The 17,343-nt window shown below is 34.0% G+C and overlaps 2 protein-coding genes across 2 annotated transcripts in view; both read right to left on the bottom strand.

The window, feature by feature from the left end:
• Window positions 1-53: 53 nt before the first annotated feature.
• Window positions 54-10,329, bottom strand: Rcd5 (microspherule protein Rcd5). Its single transcript, XM_080157334.1, has 9 exons — window positions 10,159-10,329; window positions 9,580-9,866; window positions 9,184-9,339; window positions 8,904-8,998; window positions 8,489-8,549; window positions 7,888-8,008; window positions 7,109-7,523; window positions 1,154-1,231; window positions 54-298 (listed from the first exon to the last, which is right to left on the bottom strand). Exons 1-9 carry the CDS (start codon window positions 10,278-10,280, stop codon window positions 119-121), a joined length of 1,515 nt encoding a protein of 504 aa, XP_080013460.1. The 5' UTR covers window positions 10,281-10,329; the 3' UTR covers window positions 54-118.
• Window positions 10,288-17,343, bottom strand: part of SMC1 (structural maintenance of chromosomes 1) — a 15,897-nt gene continuing 8,841 nt past the window's right edge. The window contains exons 10-18 of the mRNA XM_080157332.1: window positions 16,557-16,963; window positions 16,148-16,288; window positions 15,615-15,988; window positions 15,194-15,345; window positions 14,303-14,499; window positions 14,037-14,145; window positions 13,357-13,800; window positions 13,128-13,217; window positions 10,288-11,017 (exon numbers count right to left, since the gene is read on the bottom strand). Of these exons, the coding sequence (XP_080013458.1) occupies window positions 10,901-11,017; window positions 13,128-13,217; window positions 13,357-13,800; window positions 14,037-14,145; window positions 14,303-14,499; window positions 15,194-15,345; window positions 15,615-15,988; window positions 16,148-16,288; window positions 16,557-16,963 (2,031 nt within the window). The 3' untranslated portion in view covers window positions 10,288-10,900. The remainder of the gene's footprint in view (window positions 11,018-13,127; window positions 13,218-13,356; window positions 13,801-14,036; window positions 14,146-14,302; window positions 14,500-15,193; window positions 15,346-15,614; window positions 15,989-16,147; window positions 16,289-16,556; window positions 16,964-17,343) is intronic.

Raw genomic sequence — 17,343 nt, 5'->3', positions numbered from 1 at the left:
TACTGGCATACGTAAGTATTGTAAATCAACAACAAGAAGTAACAAGAAAATTATAGAATTTTGACATTTTTATCTTTACCAAAAGTATGAAAATGACAAAAAAAATGAATCATAGATATCAAAATAATGACTTAACAAAACTATTCTTTGATGATTCATTTCTGATTGCCTGTATAAGCTCTAGATTGACTATAAATATGAAGGTGAGACCAGAGAATTGTACAACAGCGTTATTCTGTAGAAGAATTGACTCTCCCATCAAAACTGGGGTACCATTCACAATTACCGCTCGCTTTCCCTATTAAAGAATATAAAATTTTTAAAAAAGTTGTGTAAAGACGTAGTTATAAACCAAATAGAGCGGCATCATATTACATTCTGATAGTGAATATTGAGTTAAAAACACAAAACTTAAAATTGTTTACACAGAATCACGCCTACTGATACTTCCCAAAAGTCCGATGCAAAATGGCTAAGTTATGCAAAAATTGTTGCTAGGGAGGCGGACATCTAACAAAGAGGACTATCCACGTACGAGAGCACATGATTCTAAGTACCTTCCAGCATTGATCCTAAGTATTTTCTTTCAGAATATAATAGGTCAACATATATTATTAATATATTGTAGAGAAAATTTATGTTTCACCATGTTTTTTTAGGTATTTTAATTGATTTTGAAAACTTTTATGAAGCTAATTCTTTTAATGAAATGGATATTTGAGGATACATATGCGAATATTCGTGTTATATAGATTTTAAATTAATCCATATTAGCATTAATTTAAACATACATATGAGATATATTAAATGTGCTTTTGACTTTTTTTAATTTTTATCATTTAACAACATGGACAATTAAAGACACCCCGAACTCAACAAAACGTTTGATAGAACTTTAACGAAAAATGGTGGACATTTTTTTACTTTTCTTCAACTTGAAGTGGTGAAACATAAATTTTCTCGTCAATATATTAATTATTGATAGTGACCTATTATATTCTGAAAGAAAATACTCAGGATCAATGCTGGAAGGTACTTAGAATCACCTGCTCTTGTTCGTGGATAGTCCTCTTTAAAGACAAACCTAACAGGTATATTTTTTTACTACCTACTTAAAGCTGGAGTGAGATTAGTAAGACATAAATTAAAGTACCTCGTTTGCAAGGTGAAATTCAGCTGTGTGTTTTAACTTAATAACAGCTTGTCTTCGTGATATTTTACTAGCAGGACCCTAAACAAAAAAAGTAACCTTTATTGTAAGTTGATTAATTTTAAAAACCATTGTAGGGTAAAGCGGGGCGATCTCGGTATTGGGGCGAAGTCTTTATTTTTTTACACACCTTCATTAAATGACATTTTTCTCCATGTTCTAATCGACTGACAGAAAAAAAACATAAAATCAAATTTTTGTGAGATGAATTTTTAGGGTACTTATTGGGTCTCAAAGTCGTACGACAAAAAAAATTTTCGATTTTTTTGCTTTGGTCGGAAACACGGTAAGTTGGACAAAAAAAGGTAAGAGCTAAGGCTTAGACGTCGACAGGGGACTTATTAAGAATCTAATGGGCTATCCATTTCCGTTTAAAACTTTAAAAAAGCTTGTATAGTTTATTCTAAAATCGACTTTTTATGAGGCGGGGCGAACTCGTTTTTTTTCACTTTTTATACTAACTTTTTCAATATTATATAAAAAAAGTGAGATTTTCGAGAAAAAAGTCAAATTTCTCGTACTTTGATTCTTTTTATTTTTTTTGTAGAAAAAAATGTCCGATCTTCATAAATTTTTTTTTTAATGCTCTTTTTAAGAATCAAACAAAGCAACTTTAACCTTATGGGCATGCTGTAATTAAATCAATATGTCATAGGTTTTTTGAAGCTGGAAAATCGACCACAGGTTTTGCCAAACTTCTCTTTTTTTTCAACTTGAATTATTCAGTTAATTTTGCTAATAGAACAAATTTTTTTTGGCCAAATCTATTCAAAATTGCCTGAATTTTAAGGATCAGGCCTTAAAAGTCATAAAAAGTTATTTTTTCTAGAAGTATTTTTATGTTTTTTATCAAAAAAAAAAATTTCGGAAAAAAAGTCAAATTTCGCGTACTTCGGAAAAATTATTTTTTTTGTAGAAAAAATTTACCTATCTTAATAAAAATTTTTGTGCATAGGGTAAGGGGGGGGGGGGGGAAATTTCGGTATTTTTTCGTTTTTTTTGAAAAAAAATGGGGTAAATAATATTTTCAAATGAAACCAAGACCGGTAGAAAGCTTATGGAAAGGACTATCAGGTCCTAAAAGGACGTTATCCTAGGACTTTTAGAAGTTTGCCGAAATTGACCGCAAAAAAGTTACCGAAAATTCCCCACCAGCGGGGAAATTTTCGGTAATTTTTTTCAACCTAAAAAAAATCAATGAAAAACGGCCAAACGGCCAGTCGAACATAAATAATCATAATTAGTATAGGTTATAGGGATTATCCACAAAAAATTTCATAATGATCGGACTATTCCTTCTATGTTAAAAATGAATTTTTTTGAAAGACGCGAATTTTCGATTTTTTTTTTCGAAAGGGGGGGGGGGGGGCGTAATGACATTTATTCGTAATCCGTGAGCAAAATGGTGTAAATATTTAGCTAGACCCTTCAAACTTGGTATATAAGCCTAGTCCTATAGGTATTACATCTAAATGGCAAAAAAAATCCAAAATTTTTTATTTTAAGGTTAGGTTAGGTAAGAAAAACCCTGCGGAAATGGGGTTTTTAGACTTTTTTTGGTCTATTTTCATGTGGAAACTTACCTTAAATGGTTTTTTCTTAGGGTTTTAACTTAAAAACACTGTATCTATTCATATGGACATTATTTAAGATGATTCAGCAAGTCGGGGACCGACCCCAGGGGGCTAGGTGGGTGGCCCACAGGGGTAAAGTGCATTTTTCCCAATACATATGTTGTGATACATCTAATTATAGGTTTTTTAGGTCAAGGAACTCAAATTCAGAGCAAATATAAGCATTAGACTAATCTGAAGTTAGCCCCATCGGGCTAGGTTGGTGGCCCGCAGGGGTTAAGTTCATTTTTTCCAATATATATCTTGTTATATATCAAAATATAGGTTTTTTAGGTCAAGAAACACAAATTCTGAGCGAAAATTAACATTAGACTAACCTGAAGCTAACCCCCCCGGGCTAGGTTGGTTTTCTGCAGGGCTTAAGAGCATTTACCTAACCTAACCTAGAAACTTACTTATATTTTTACATGTTTTTTCTTAAATAAACTTTGTCTATTAATGAGGACTTTATTTAAGATAATCCAGCAAGTCGGGAACTGACCCCAGCGGGCTAGGTTGGTGGCTTGCAGGGGTTAAGTGCATTTTTCCCAATATATATGCTGTGATACATCTAATTATAAGTTTTTTAGGTCAGTTAACTCAAATTCAGAGCTATAATTAGCATAAGACTAATCTGAAGCTAGCCCCAGCGGGCTAGGGCGGTGGCCCGTAGGGGTTAAATGCATTATTTTCCAATATACATCTTGTTATATATCAAAATATAGGTTTTTAAGGTCAAGAAACTCAAATTCAGAGCTAAAATTAGCATAAGACTTACCTGAAGCTAACCCCTGTGGGCCAGGTAGATCTTCTGCAGGGCTTAAGTGCATTTTACCTAACCTAACCTAGAAACTTACTTATTTTTTGGTTTTTTCCTTGAATGAACTGTGTCTATGAATGAGGACATTATTTTAGATGATCCAGCAAGTTGGGGACCTCCTTGGGTCAGCCTCCTGTCTGAAGAATCTTTTAAATGGTGGCTTTAGGACTGAACACTGTGTATCTATGTAAAACCTAGCCCGCCTGGGTCAGTCCCCGACTTGCTGGATCCTCTTAAATAATGTTCTCATAAAGAGTTTATTTAATCAAAAAACCTTCAAAAAAGTAAGATTCTAGGTTAGGTTTGGTAAAATGCATTTAAGCCTTGCAGGCAACCCACCTAGCCCGCAGGGGCTAGCTTCAGATTAGTCTGCTAAATTTGAATTTCTGGACCTAAAAAAACTATAATTGTATGTATGACAGCACATACTTTTTGAAAATGCACTTAACCCTGTCGGGCCACCCACCTAGCCTGCTGGGGTCGGTCGCTGACTTGATCATCTTAAATAATAAATAGACACAGTTGATTCCAGAAAAAAACCCTAAAAAAACAAGTAAAGTTCCAGGTTAGGTTAGGTAAAATGCACTTAAGACTTGCAGGCAACCCACCTAGCCCGCTGGGGCTAGCTTCAGATTAGTCTGATACTTTTATTAGCTGTAAATTTGAGTTTCTTGACCTAAAAAACCTATAATTTGATGTATGACAACACATACTTTTTCTAAAAAATGCATTTAACCCTTGCGGGCCACCCACCTAGCCCGCTGGGGTCGGTCTTCGACTTGCTGGATCATCTGAAATAAGATCCTCATGAATGGATAGTTTATTTGAGAAACAAAACCTAAAAAAATAATATTAAATGTAAGTTTCTAGGTTAGGTTAAGTACAATGCACTTAAGCCCCGTGGGCAACCCAACTAACCCGCTGGGGTTAGCTTCATATTATTCTAATGCTTATTTTAGCTCTGCATTTGAGTTCTTGACCTTAAAAACCTATATTTTGATATATCACAAGATGTATTTTGGAAAATAATGCACTTAACCCCTGCAGGCCACCCTTCAGTTTCAGATTAGTCGGTCCCCGACTTTCTGGATAATTTTTAAAAAAAGTCCTCATTAATAGACCCAGTTTATACACGGAAAAAACCTGTAAAAATTTAGGTAAGTTTCTAGGTTAGGTTAGGTAAATGCTCTTAAGCCCTGCAGAAAACCAACCTAGCCCGGGGGGGGTTAGCTTCAGGTTAGTCTTATGCTAATTTTCGCTCAGAATTTAAGTTTCTTGACCTAAAAAACCTATATTTTGATATATTACAAGATATATATTGGAAAAAATGCACTTGAGCCCTGCGGGCTACCAACCTAGCCCGCTGGGGTCGGTTCCCGACTTGCTGGATTATCTTAAATAAAGTCCTCATTAATAGACAAAGTTATTAAAAAAAACCAAGTAAAATTATAAGTAAGTTTCTAGGTTAGGTTAGGTAAATGCTCTTAAGCCCTGCAGAAAACCAACCTAGCCCGGGGGGAAGGGGTTAGCTTCAGGTTAGTCTAATGCTAATTTTCGCTCAGAATTTGAGTTTCTTGACCTAAAAAACCTATATTTTGATATATAACAAGATATATATTGGAAAAAATGCACTTAACCCCTGCGGGCCACCATCCTAGCCCGCTGGGGCTAGCTTCAGATTAGTCTGATGCTTATTTTAGCTCTAAATTTGAGTTCCTTGACCTAAAAAACCTATAATTAGATGTATCACAACATATGTATTGGGAAAAATGCACTTTACCCCTGTGGGCCACCCACCTAGCCCCCTGGGGTCGGTCCCCGACTTGCTGAATCATCTTAAATAATGTCCATATGAATAGATACAGTGTATTTAAGTTAAAACCCTAAGAAAAAACAATTTAAGGTAAGTTTCCACATTAAAATTGACCCAAAAAAGCCTAAAAACCCCATTTTCGCAGGGTTTTTCTTACCTAACCTAACCTTAAAATAAAAAATTTTGGATTTTTTTGCCATTAAGATGTAATACCTATAGGACTAGGCTTATATACCAAGTTTGAAGGGTCTAGCTAAATATTTAGACCATTTTGCTCACGGATTACGAATAAATGTCATTACGCCCCCCCCCCTTTTTTTTTAAAAAACTTAAAATTAATATAAGAAAAAAACGTATTTTATTACTTTTTAGGCCTGATCCTAAAAAAGCTCACATTGAACTATAGATTTAGACCAAAAAACATGAAAATTGATTAAAAATTGACCTCAATAATCGAATTTGAAGCAAAAGTGTCATCTTTGCAAAAAATCTTGACTACATTTTAACCTTAAAAAAATCGATGAAAAAAGGCCAAACGACCAAACAAGCGTAATAAATCATAATTAGTATAGGTTATTGGGATTAACCACAAAAAATTTTTGATTTTTTCCTCGCAAAAATTTGCTTCAAAAAATAAAATTAATTTTTTTTTGTTTTTTATCTGTTCTATTCATTTTTAGGCCTAATTCTTAAAAAGTCCATATGGAATAATAGATTTGACAAAAGAAAACATGAAAACATGACCTTAAAAGTTGAATTTTTATTTCTTTTGAAATTACCGAAATTTCCCCCGGCGCCAACTTTGGTCATTTTTGAAAAAAATATTACCCCGATTTTAAAGCTCTCAACAGATTTGGAAAGAGCGGGCAATTCTTAGTTCAAAAGGTTTTTCCGGATCAGCTCTAGGTCTTACCAATTTTTGTGTACGTCGATCTTTACACACCTACTAAAAAATTTTTGAAGAAAAAAAAATTTTCGTCCGACTTTGAGACCCAATAAGTACCCTTAATATTCATCTCACAAAAAATTCATTTGTAGGCAATTTAATAAGGAACAAATTTGCTTTTATGTTTTTTTCTGTCATTTGAAAGGAACATGGAGAAAAAGGTCATTTAATGAAGGTAGGTAGAAATTACCGAAAATAGCCCCTTACCGAAACTTCCCCCGCCTTACCCTACTCTTTATTACATTTAGCAACTTTTACCTTTTGGGCATGCTGTATGAAATCAATACGTCATCGATTTTTTGAAGCTTGAAAATGCCCTACCGACTTCGCCTCGAGGCGGGGCGAAGTCTGTGCCGTTTTTGAGATCAACTTTGACAAACTTCCCAAAGTCCTAGGTTTACGTCCTTTTAGGACCTGATCGACTTTTCCGAGATCTTTCTACTTGTCTTGGTCCCATTTAAAAAAAACAAACGAAAAAAGCACAGAGTTCGCCCCGCTTTACCCTAGTCAGTTTTATATTTTGCATTCTGCTCTTGACACAATAAGACCCAAAGGTTTTATTTTTAACAACTATAAATTGTGAGTTACACCCTTAAACTATTTTCTAATGCTATGTTAATTGTTAAGTCAGCACTGGTAAATAATTGTCATTGATTAAATACCAAAATTCTAGAATATCTACAAATAAAAATAAGTGTATACTAACCTCTAGACCCAAGTCCACGTCAACCACGACATCCTTGGTTGACCGACCCACAGTAATCTCCCTTGACCTCATCAGATACCTGACCAACCGACCTCGGAGAACTGCCAGAGTTTGGTTGTCAAAATCAGAGGTATTGGAGCCCAGTGCCTGATCCTCCAGCACCTGCCACCTTGACACCTCCGCCTCAAGCTTGCGCATTTCTAACTTTGCTTGTCGCTCAGCTGTTTGCACCTCTTTAATGGTACTCTGTTCGGCAGGTTCAAGAAGATCTGCGTCAACAACAAGCTCCTCGCCTTCGTGAAACTCGAGGATTTGCTGTGCCTGCTCGGGTCGTGGCATTGGTCTGACTGTTTGGTCTCGAAGAAGGTTGTGAAATTTAAGGTACTGCCAATGTGTATACAAGGATGAACCGGTTCTTTAACAACATAATCATTAAATACTTTAGGTTCTTTTTTTAACTACCGTTTAATTCCAAAAATTATAAATATGTATTTAATAAAAGTAATGCACTTAAATCTATTTTAAAAAAAGACTTTTATTTAATTTTAATAAGTTACCCTAGCAAATTTTAAAGTAAGGGGTTAAATAGAACACACTTTGGTACCTAGATAATTCTAATATTTTGAAAACTTCGTCAATTTCTTGGTGGCGGTATGTTATACCCTTGATTTTAAGAAGTTTTGTTAAAATTACAGAAATAATGTACATAACTTTGTAGTCAAATCCCTAAGGAGTGTGTGAACACTATCAATCATAAATCAACATATTTAATGTTATGCCTGTAAGGATGAAAGACTTCAGGTTTACTGTTCAATAAGTTAGTAAATTCTTTAACTCCTTTGCTAGGATTAGCTTCTAAAGATTTAGTATCAGCTGTACATAGCATCTCTTCCTCTTCCTAACATTTTTGTCAATTTGTTTTTTTATTTTAAATATTTATTAAATAAAAAGCTTGATTCCGTTTCTTTCATAAAACTTAAAATAAAGCAAGTTTGAATTTTATATGACACATGGATGACAGCATCCACAAGTAGCGAAGCACAAAAAATCATAGATGGACATTAAATACGAAAAAAAGTGAGAGAATGTGCGATTATCAAATTATATAAAATCAGAAAACCTGTCAAAAGTAAATATTTTTTATTATGACCGTTATGTTGACGGACTAAGTATGTCCTGTGCTGGATACTCTATTGCAAGGGGATTTATAAAAAGTCTAGCTTTAATAGCAGCCGATAAAAACATTTTCCCAATCGCTTTATGGACGGACAGACAAAGTAAATTCTATACTACAAACTTTCTTATACAGTACATAAAACATTCATATCTACATTCAATGTTTAACTTGATAAAATATATCTGTAACAAAGAACAATTCCTTTGAAAATGGTGCTTGTATCATCACTTTGTGAACAAGTTCTGGTTTAAGGTTTCTTATTGCCTATACAAATTTAAAGACAAATTATCATAATTATTATCGGTTAGTTAATAACAATAGAAGATTCACAAAATTTATCTGGCCTTAACATTAGTGACCTCATTAATTTTTCTGTTTAAAGAATGAAAATTATTCATAAACACGAGTTAGAAATATTTTTGATTTTATACATACATTACGCAAAGCTTTGAGTATATTAAGAACTTAAAAATCCTGAAGAATCAGAACAACGACCTGGTGCCAGTTTTAAAGGGTTAAAGCAACAAAAAATAAGATGTTAAGTCTCAGAAGTAGACATTTAAAATGACTTTTTGGAAAGGCAAATATCAACATTTTTGCTTAACTATTTATTTTTACCTGAAGGGCTAGTTGTGAAACCACAGGTTCAAACATGATATTGTACCATCTCTCTTGGATTTCTGACAAGGTGAAGTGACAAGAAAATTTAACTCCTTTTTGTTATTACAATTACAACGATTTCTTTGTTAAATCTGTTAATTAAACTTTTTTACCAAGTTATTTATGTTCTGTACATATAAACTTTGAATTTATATCAATAGCCAAATAAAACGTACATAAATAAATAAAAAATTGTGTAGGTAATCTTTTTTCAGTTTTTCTCTCGTTGTAAAGTAACCTTTGTAAACAAGAACAAGTTCTTTTAATTGTTCAACAGCAGTAATCAAGGCTAAATCATCGGTTGGTTTCCACCTTCCCAAGTCTTTTACAAGGTCCTCCTTTCGACCTCGTCGTTTCCGTTTGTCACGGAACATTTTTTTTAGCTTTTGGTCTGGTTTTAGATGTTGTTTTTGCAAATAAAACGAAAACAATAATAACTCTATAGTTCATAGCCTGAGAAATTAATTTTTTTAACGTTCCCTATCGTACACAGCCCTACCCTAATTGTAGAGTAGCTTGCGCTACTAACATTCTTTCAAAGCAGATATTTTGCACATTCAAAAATAAGTACCTAAAAATTAAAGTGACATACAATTTTTTAAGTATCCCACATAAAATGAATACAACATCCCTGACACAACATCTGGTGTTGTGAGTGTAGGTGTGCTTGGTTCAGCCAGGCAAAGTGACGAGTTCCGGCTTCGTGTTTCAGATCCGCTGGGTAGCAAGGGAGAATTAATTTGATTTCCACTCGGGCCAGGAGATACAACCAACAGACTACTTCCCAACTCATCGTCAAACTTTCGCCGTTTAATTGCTCTAGAACTCCTCCGTTTAGCCGAGTCATCTGGCGAAAGATCGTTATAACTCCGCCGTCGGATTTTAAGGATATTTCTTTCTCGAACCTCTTCACTCTTCCGTCTAAAAATAAGAGGTATTTTAATATTTAGTTTGCGATATTAAAAAAGGGCAAAATGTACGAACGAGAAAAATTAAAGATGATCAAAGTACCTTCCAGCAGCGAGGCCAAGAATTTAATTCTTAGTAAATCTTCTGAAAAAATCTAAATATTACGGTAAATACCATCGAATGCTACAAAAAGCAAATTTGTTTCAAATTATTTTTTTCTTCTTGTGAATATACCTAGTATGGCTATTTTATGTAGGGTATACATTACACACACATCCTGTTACTTTATAAGAAATCAAGGAACCTGGTTGTTGGTTGATTAGGTATTAGAGCTGCCCGTGAAGCTGACTGAGCCTTTATCTGTTGTAATTCTAGGGGTAAAGGTCCCAACATAGGAGTTCCTTCCACTTCAGACTCATTAGACATTTTCACCTCTACAAACACATACACTTACGCTAATTTACGATAATTATTTATACTTCAGTAATGAATAAAAAAAAACATGCAAGTTTAAATTCATTATTACATTAAATTACAGGACTTTTACAATGTCAAATTTTCAGGTCACTCATGAAATATTATTAAATATTCTGGTTTATTTGTTCACAATATTAACTTTTGTCAGAAAAGTGGAAATGTATCAAATATACTTTTTTATTCACTTTGATAATATTTTAGTTATGTTTAGATCATTTGTTACATGTAGCATTTAATCAAAGAGTAAAATGGGTGAATAAATAATACACAAAAATATTGAATTTTAAATGCTTTACTTATCAAAATAACAAAGATATTATAAATACAATACAAACTTGGAAGATATAGATGAAAGATAATAACATTAATAATTTTCAATATATTTAATAACTTTCTTTAAAATTAAGTAAAATATCAATATTTTAAGATAAATAAATGAATTTAAAAGAAATCGAGCCAAAGAAAGTTCAATAGTTAGATATAAATATTTTAGATGTAGGGTGGGACACCACGTTCCATTATCATCTCTGATACGTAGGCTGGTATGTGGGGGGTGGGGCGGCCTCTTGTCAGTTTTCTACTCCTATAGGTTGGTACTTGGTCAGATCTAGACCATACACACTTGATACAAGAGCTCCACTGTTAGTTTTCTCATCCATGGTGCGAGGCTGAGTCGTAATACCAATCTAGATAAAAATCAATTATTAGGATCATGGAAAGAAAACAAAGTCATTCCTAATTAGGACAGAAGTCACTGGAAATTGATCTAAAGGAAGGCTACTTATGTCCTTCATCTAACAAAATCTAACTTAAGGGAGGTGACTTATGTCCTTTGTCTGACAAATTCTTACATTAGGAAGGCTGCTTATGTCCTTCATCTAGCAAAACATAGCAAATTCTTGGAAAACTTAGCTTTTCTGTCCTTCACATAGCTAATTCTTGCAAAACATAGCAAATTCTTGCAAAACATAGCAAATTCTTACAAACATAGCAAATTCTTACAAACATAGCAAATTCTTACAAAACATAGCAAATTCTTGCAAAACATAGCAAATTCTTGCAAAACATAGCAAATTCTTGCAAAACATAGCAAATTCTTGCAAAACATAGCAAATTCTTGCAAAACATAGCAAATTCTTGCAAAACATAGCAAATTCTTGCAAAACATAGCAAATTCTTGCAAAACATAGCAAATTCTTGCAAAACATAGCAAATTCTTACAAAACATAGCAAATTCTTGCAAAACCTAGCAAATTCTTGCAAAACATAGCAAATTCTTGCAGTAAAGGTCCCAAACTCAAAAACGAAGTTTCAGCGCGATCCGACCACCGGTTCTTGAGATACGGTGACCTGGTGTCCTTGGTACCAACGGTAAGATTTGGGAAATGGTTCAAATCCTTAGTAAATTTGGCTAAGTCCAAAAATTTTTCAACCTGGTGTCCTCTCAGTAGGTACGCTTGGTGTCACCTAAATATTTTTTCTTCAAAAATTTGACCAGGTCACCGTAACTCAAGAACCGGTGGTCGGATCGCGCTGAAACTTCGTTTTTGAGTTTGAGACCCCTATTGCAAGAATTTGCTATGTTTTGTAAAAATTTGCTATGTTTTGCAAGAATTTGCTATGTTTTGCAAGAATTTGCTATGTTTTGCAAGAATTAGCTATGTTAAGGACAGAAAAGCTAAGTTTTCCAAGAAATTGCTATGTTTTGCAAGAATTTGCTATGTTTTGCAAGAATTTGCTATGTTTTGCAAGAATTTGCTATGTTTTGTAAGAATTTGCTATGTTTTGCAAGAATTTGCTATGTTTTGCAGGAATTTGCTATGTTTTCCAAGAATTTGCTATGTTTTGTAAGAATTTGCTATGTTGTGCAAGAATTTGCTATATTTTGTAAGACTTTGCTATGTTTTGCAAGAATATGCTATTTTTTGTAAGAATTTGCTATGTTTTGCAAGAATTAGCTATGTGAAGGACAGAAAAGCTATGTTTTGTAAGAATTTGCTATGTTTTGCAAGAATTTGCTATGTTTTGTAAGAATTTGCTATGTTTTGCAAGAATTTGCAATGTTTTGCAAGAATTTGCAATGTTTTGCCAGAATTTGCAATGTTTTGCAAGAATTTGCAATGTTTTGCCAGAATTTGCTATGTTTTGCAAGAATTAGCTATGTGAAGGACAGAAAAGCTAAGTTTTCCAAGAATTTGCTATGTTTTGCAAGAATTTGGTTTGTGATGGACCAAAAAGCTATTTTATGCAAGATTTTGCTATGTGAAGGATCAAAAAGCTAGGTTTTGTAAGGTGAAGGGAGGCTACTTATGTCCTCAATCTTGCAAAATCTTTGTTAAGGGAGGCAAGTTATGCCCTTCATCTAACAAATTCTCACTTAAGGAAGTCTACTTATGTCCTTCCTAGGAAGGTGACTTCTGTCCTAATTAAGGAATGACTTTGTTTTTTTTCCATGATCCAATTATTAAGTAAAAATAACGTGTCCTTTAACTATATTATGGTTACAGAAGTAGATAAATAAATAAAAAAAACTAAGTTTTATTGATTACAGAAACAGGAAAAGGTAATAAAAAAATTAAATAGTAACTTGGGGAAATATCAGAAATAAAAAAAAAGTTTATGCTAGGTAATCAATGGCATTAATTTTAATGGAACTTCCTAAGTTCCTGATATCTGTACCTAAATTTCTCATTATTTTTATCAAAACACTGATATAATAATCCTGACACTCTTTAACATAAATTATAAAGGCATGTTAATTTTTTTTAATGTTATTGTTAAACAATCTAAACTTACCAATGCATCTGCCCTGCAATAGAACTCTGGCTTCAAGCTAATCACAATTATGTTCATCTTTTCACGCTGACTTTGAATATAAGCAGCAACCTAAAAACACAAGATTAATTTTCATGAAAACTTTTGGAATTTAGAAAAAAAACTTCTTGACTTAAGCTTAAATTCTAATTTAAATTATCAAATTAAAAAACTGCAAAGATATGACAAATTAGAAGGTAATAATTCTTACCTTGCCAATATTAGTATTATCCAACGCTGCATCAATCTCGTCAAGAACAAAAAATGGAGCTGGATGGTAACTGTGAATAGCAAATAGCAGGGCTAGGGCAGCAATAGTCTTCTCACCACCAGACAAGTTGGACATCGGCTGAAAACGCTTTCCAGGAGCAACACAATTATAATTAATTCCCTCTAGGTATGGCTCTTCAGGGTTTTCTGGTCCCAAGAATGCCTGGGCAGATTGGTTCATAGCCAAGGACTTGTATATGCCGTCAATAGTATTACTGACATGCTCAAAGCACTTGGTAAACAGGTTGCAGCGCTCGGACTTAATACGCTCAAACTTCTGTTTTGATTTTGCAGCACGTTGTCGCACACCCTCAAAGTCTTTGTTAGCCTCCATTAATTTTTCTCTTGCCTCCTCCAACTTTTGAATGGCTTTCATATTAGGTGCCTAAAATAAAATCCTTTCAGTTTTAAAATACCTTTATTTATGATTCTCTAAGTGTCAGCCTTGTTCTCTTACAGCTATACCCGCTAATAAGTCTGAGGTTTTGAGGAAATTTTGCATTTGTTAAAGGAAAGTAATGTAATATATTTTTGACATAAATCTTTGCATTAAGAACATTAAGATTGCATACCTAGTAAAAATATTTTCCTGTAAAATGCCAAAATATTTAGTTTTAATACCTGAATTCTTTGGATAGTATTGTTTAGCTCATTAATCTGTTTGATAAGACCTTTCTCCACCTCTCTAACATCACCTTCATCAAGGTCTTGAAGGTTGTCAGTCAACATACTAATTTAATAAATATTATAATATCAATTATTTAGTTTCATGAATCAATGATAGGTCGATTGAAGATTTTCTTTGTTATCGCTAATTTAACAAGCATAAAATGTGGGTCTGCTAGGTATAATCAGTAAACAGGTAGGACAATATTAAAATTAAGCACCTGTAATCTATCTTAATCTTCTCCTCTTTCTCATAAATGACATGGCTAGGTTGGCTGGCAGACACCTCAATACTAGCATCATCACCCTCGTCATCAATATCATCTAGTCTTCCCTTCTTCATTGGTATCTTGATGTTGTCCAGCTTGCACTGCTTTAATACTGTGTGGCGCTGGGCGCGCTCTGAATCCAGGGAACCCTGAAAAGAAAAAAATAGTTTAAAGTTTGTTTTGTCAATGATACTTAATGTTTTATTTGATTTAAGTATGAGTACTTTAATCCAAAATGTGTTATTTTGTTTATCTATAATACAAAGTAGAACGATGTCTGTCCGTCTGTCTGTCCGTCTGTCCGTCTGTCCGTCTGAAGCTTAAGATCTCGGTAACCGCTGAACCGAATGGGCTCTACTCTTCAGGGAATATACCTACTGGTCCTGTGGTGGTTTTAAGCTATTTTCTTGGGGGGTGGGACACCCCCAACCCCCCCAAAAATGAAAATTTACCCCCCCCAAAAAAATACTCCTGGTGCTGCTGGTGCAGCTGGTGCTGCTGGTGCAGGTGGTGCAGCTGGTGCTGCTGGTGCTGGTGCAGAAAATTATTTTTTTTCTAGGGGCAAAGCCCCTAGAGGCTAGGGGCGAAGCCGCTAGTGAATATAATAAATTAGGTACCAAAGCAAAAATAATTCCTTAGCATGGATAAATCATATGTAAACAACTACTTAAGTTGCTATTAAAATGTAAAATACAACATAACAGCCTTCTTATTATTTACTTTATTACTAAAATCCTTTCGTATTCTATAAAAATTATAACAAAAACCTATTATGCTAATTATGTAGATAACGAGTAAACTTAAATTTAATATGCATGACGTATTCTGCCATTAATAAATTACCTCTAGCTGGCTGATGGACTTGCTTATACCCGCTAGCTCTTTTTGTACTGTTTGTACGTCTTTCTTGGCATTGTTCACCTCATCCTCCATCTTATCAACCTCGGCCTTCAAATACTGCTTCTGGGACTTCAACTTTTCTACCTCTTTCAATTCTAGAAAAAATATTTACTTGTTGAAGTCCTTAAGATATATTTAATTAACAAGCACAAATAATTTTTACTTTTATTGCATAAACATTTCTAGAAATATCTTGAATTGGCTAAAGTATATGAGTGATAATTGTAATATGTTAAAAGTATAGGATATTTAGAATTATTCTAAGATTCAGATTCTTATAAGTATAAAATACACTCCTAGAAACAAGAACAACCAGAGGTATTACAAGTTTATTATAAAGAATTGAGCCATAATATTATCTTACCTGTATCAATATGTTGCATCTGTGACTGTTCTGTTGACTTGGCTGCCTCCAGCTGATCCTCTATATCCTGAACCATTCGCTCGAACTTATCCACATTGGTGCGCAGCTGTTCCTCTCTCTTCCTCTCATACTCAAGCTGTGTGCTTACTCTGTTGATATTATTCTCATACTCCACACGCCGTTTCAACCTCTCTTGTTGTTTGCCCAGCTCTCTCTCCTCATATTGACGGATATTCTTGACACCGATCTTCTTGCAGAAGTCTTTAAACACACGATCCTCAACAGTGTTCATCTGCACCTTAGTTTCCTCAATTTGTTCCTCTCTTTCGCGCATCACGTTCTCAATGTCCCGTACGGCGGGTACAAGCTTTTCTCTGAAATTAGTTTTAAGCTCTAAAAAGAATTTATTAATGATAGAAAGAAGGTATCTAAAATTAGTATTGTGATGCTTGAATTTGTGCTTAGTTAATGTATTTAGTAGTTCCCTTAATTTCGCCGAAAAAAATTAGAGATAGATAAATATTATATTTTACCTATCAACCCTCATCTTGTCCATCTCCTTGGTGAGCTTGTCAATCTTCTTGTTTGTGGATTCTTTGTCTGTCAGAGAGAACTTTAACCTAGCTTCCTTACCCTCAATTTGAGATTGAATGGTCTGGATTTCTGACTCTTTCCTGAAGAAAAAAAAATTATGTTCCTATTTACCTATTCTGTAAAGATATTACCTAATAACATGTGTAATGTGTATAGTGTCTATGTGGGTAAAAAATCGTATATGCTTGTTTCATGGCAAGTGTTTAGCTATTTGGTGGGAAATAAAGAAATTTAGCACGAGGAAAAAATTACCTCCCCCCTCCCACCAATGTTTTTTTTCTTCTTTTTTCAAACAAAAAGAATCTATTATTTATTATTAAAAATATAAACGACTATCGTAATTATCACCTGGAGTTTTTCATGGCAATTCTGAGTTCCTCGCTGAGCTTCTCCTTCTTGGCCTTAAGTGTAGAGACCTGCTTGTCATCCCAACGTTTGGCCTTACGTGCCAGATCCACTGAACCACCAGAAATAATACCAGATTTCTGGTAAAAGGTACCATCCAGAGCAACAGCATCATACCTCTGTCCGTCCTCCATCTCATAGGCCACTTTCATGGCATCCTCTGGAGTCTCGCACACTAGCGCATTGTTTGTTACGAATAGAACAGCAGGTTTGATGTCAGGAATGTCGTATTTGATAACATCATAGAGAAGCTTGACGCCACGAATGCTGATATTACGAAGACGTTCCTTCAATGGTTTTGCTTGAATATAGTCCAAGGGGAGGAAAGTTTCAGGCTCTAACATTTGGTCCTAAAATTGAACAACTGTATATGTTTATATTTGCATAGATTTAATAAATGTGGGGGAATAATTGCTGTATATTTTCTTTTTACTTTTTACGTTCCTCCCTCCCTGAGCAATTAAACCTTAAAAAACATCCATACTACAGCATAAATATTAGGGATGGCAATCCGCCAAATTTTTGGACCGGATTCGGATTCTTACAAGAATCCGTCCAAAAAATGGCGGATTCTTGCGGATTCCGGAAGCTTATTTTTGGCGGATTCCGGATTCTAGCAATATTTATAAGACTTTAAAAAAAAAAATTAAGTGCTACATATGTCCTAAAATTTAATGTTCTTGATGTTCTCTTTAATTCACTTTCGAGAATCGAACCAGATTAAAAAAAT

Source organism: Acartia tonsa, chromosome 4 (genome assembly GCF_053477335.1).
Source record: "Acartia tonsa isolate MP-2025a chromosome 4, ASM5347733v1, whole genome shotgun sequence".
NCBI classification, from domain to species: domain Eukaryota; kingdom Metazoa; phylum Arthropoda; class Copepoda; order Calanoida; family Acartiidae; genus Acartia; species Acartia tonsa.
This window is presented reverse-complemented; position numbering and strand designations above follow the sequence as displayed.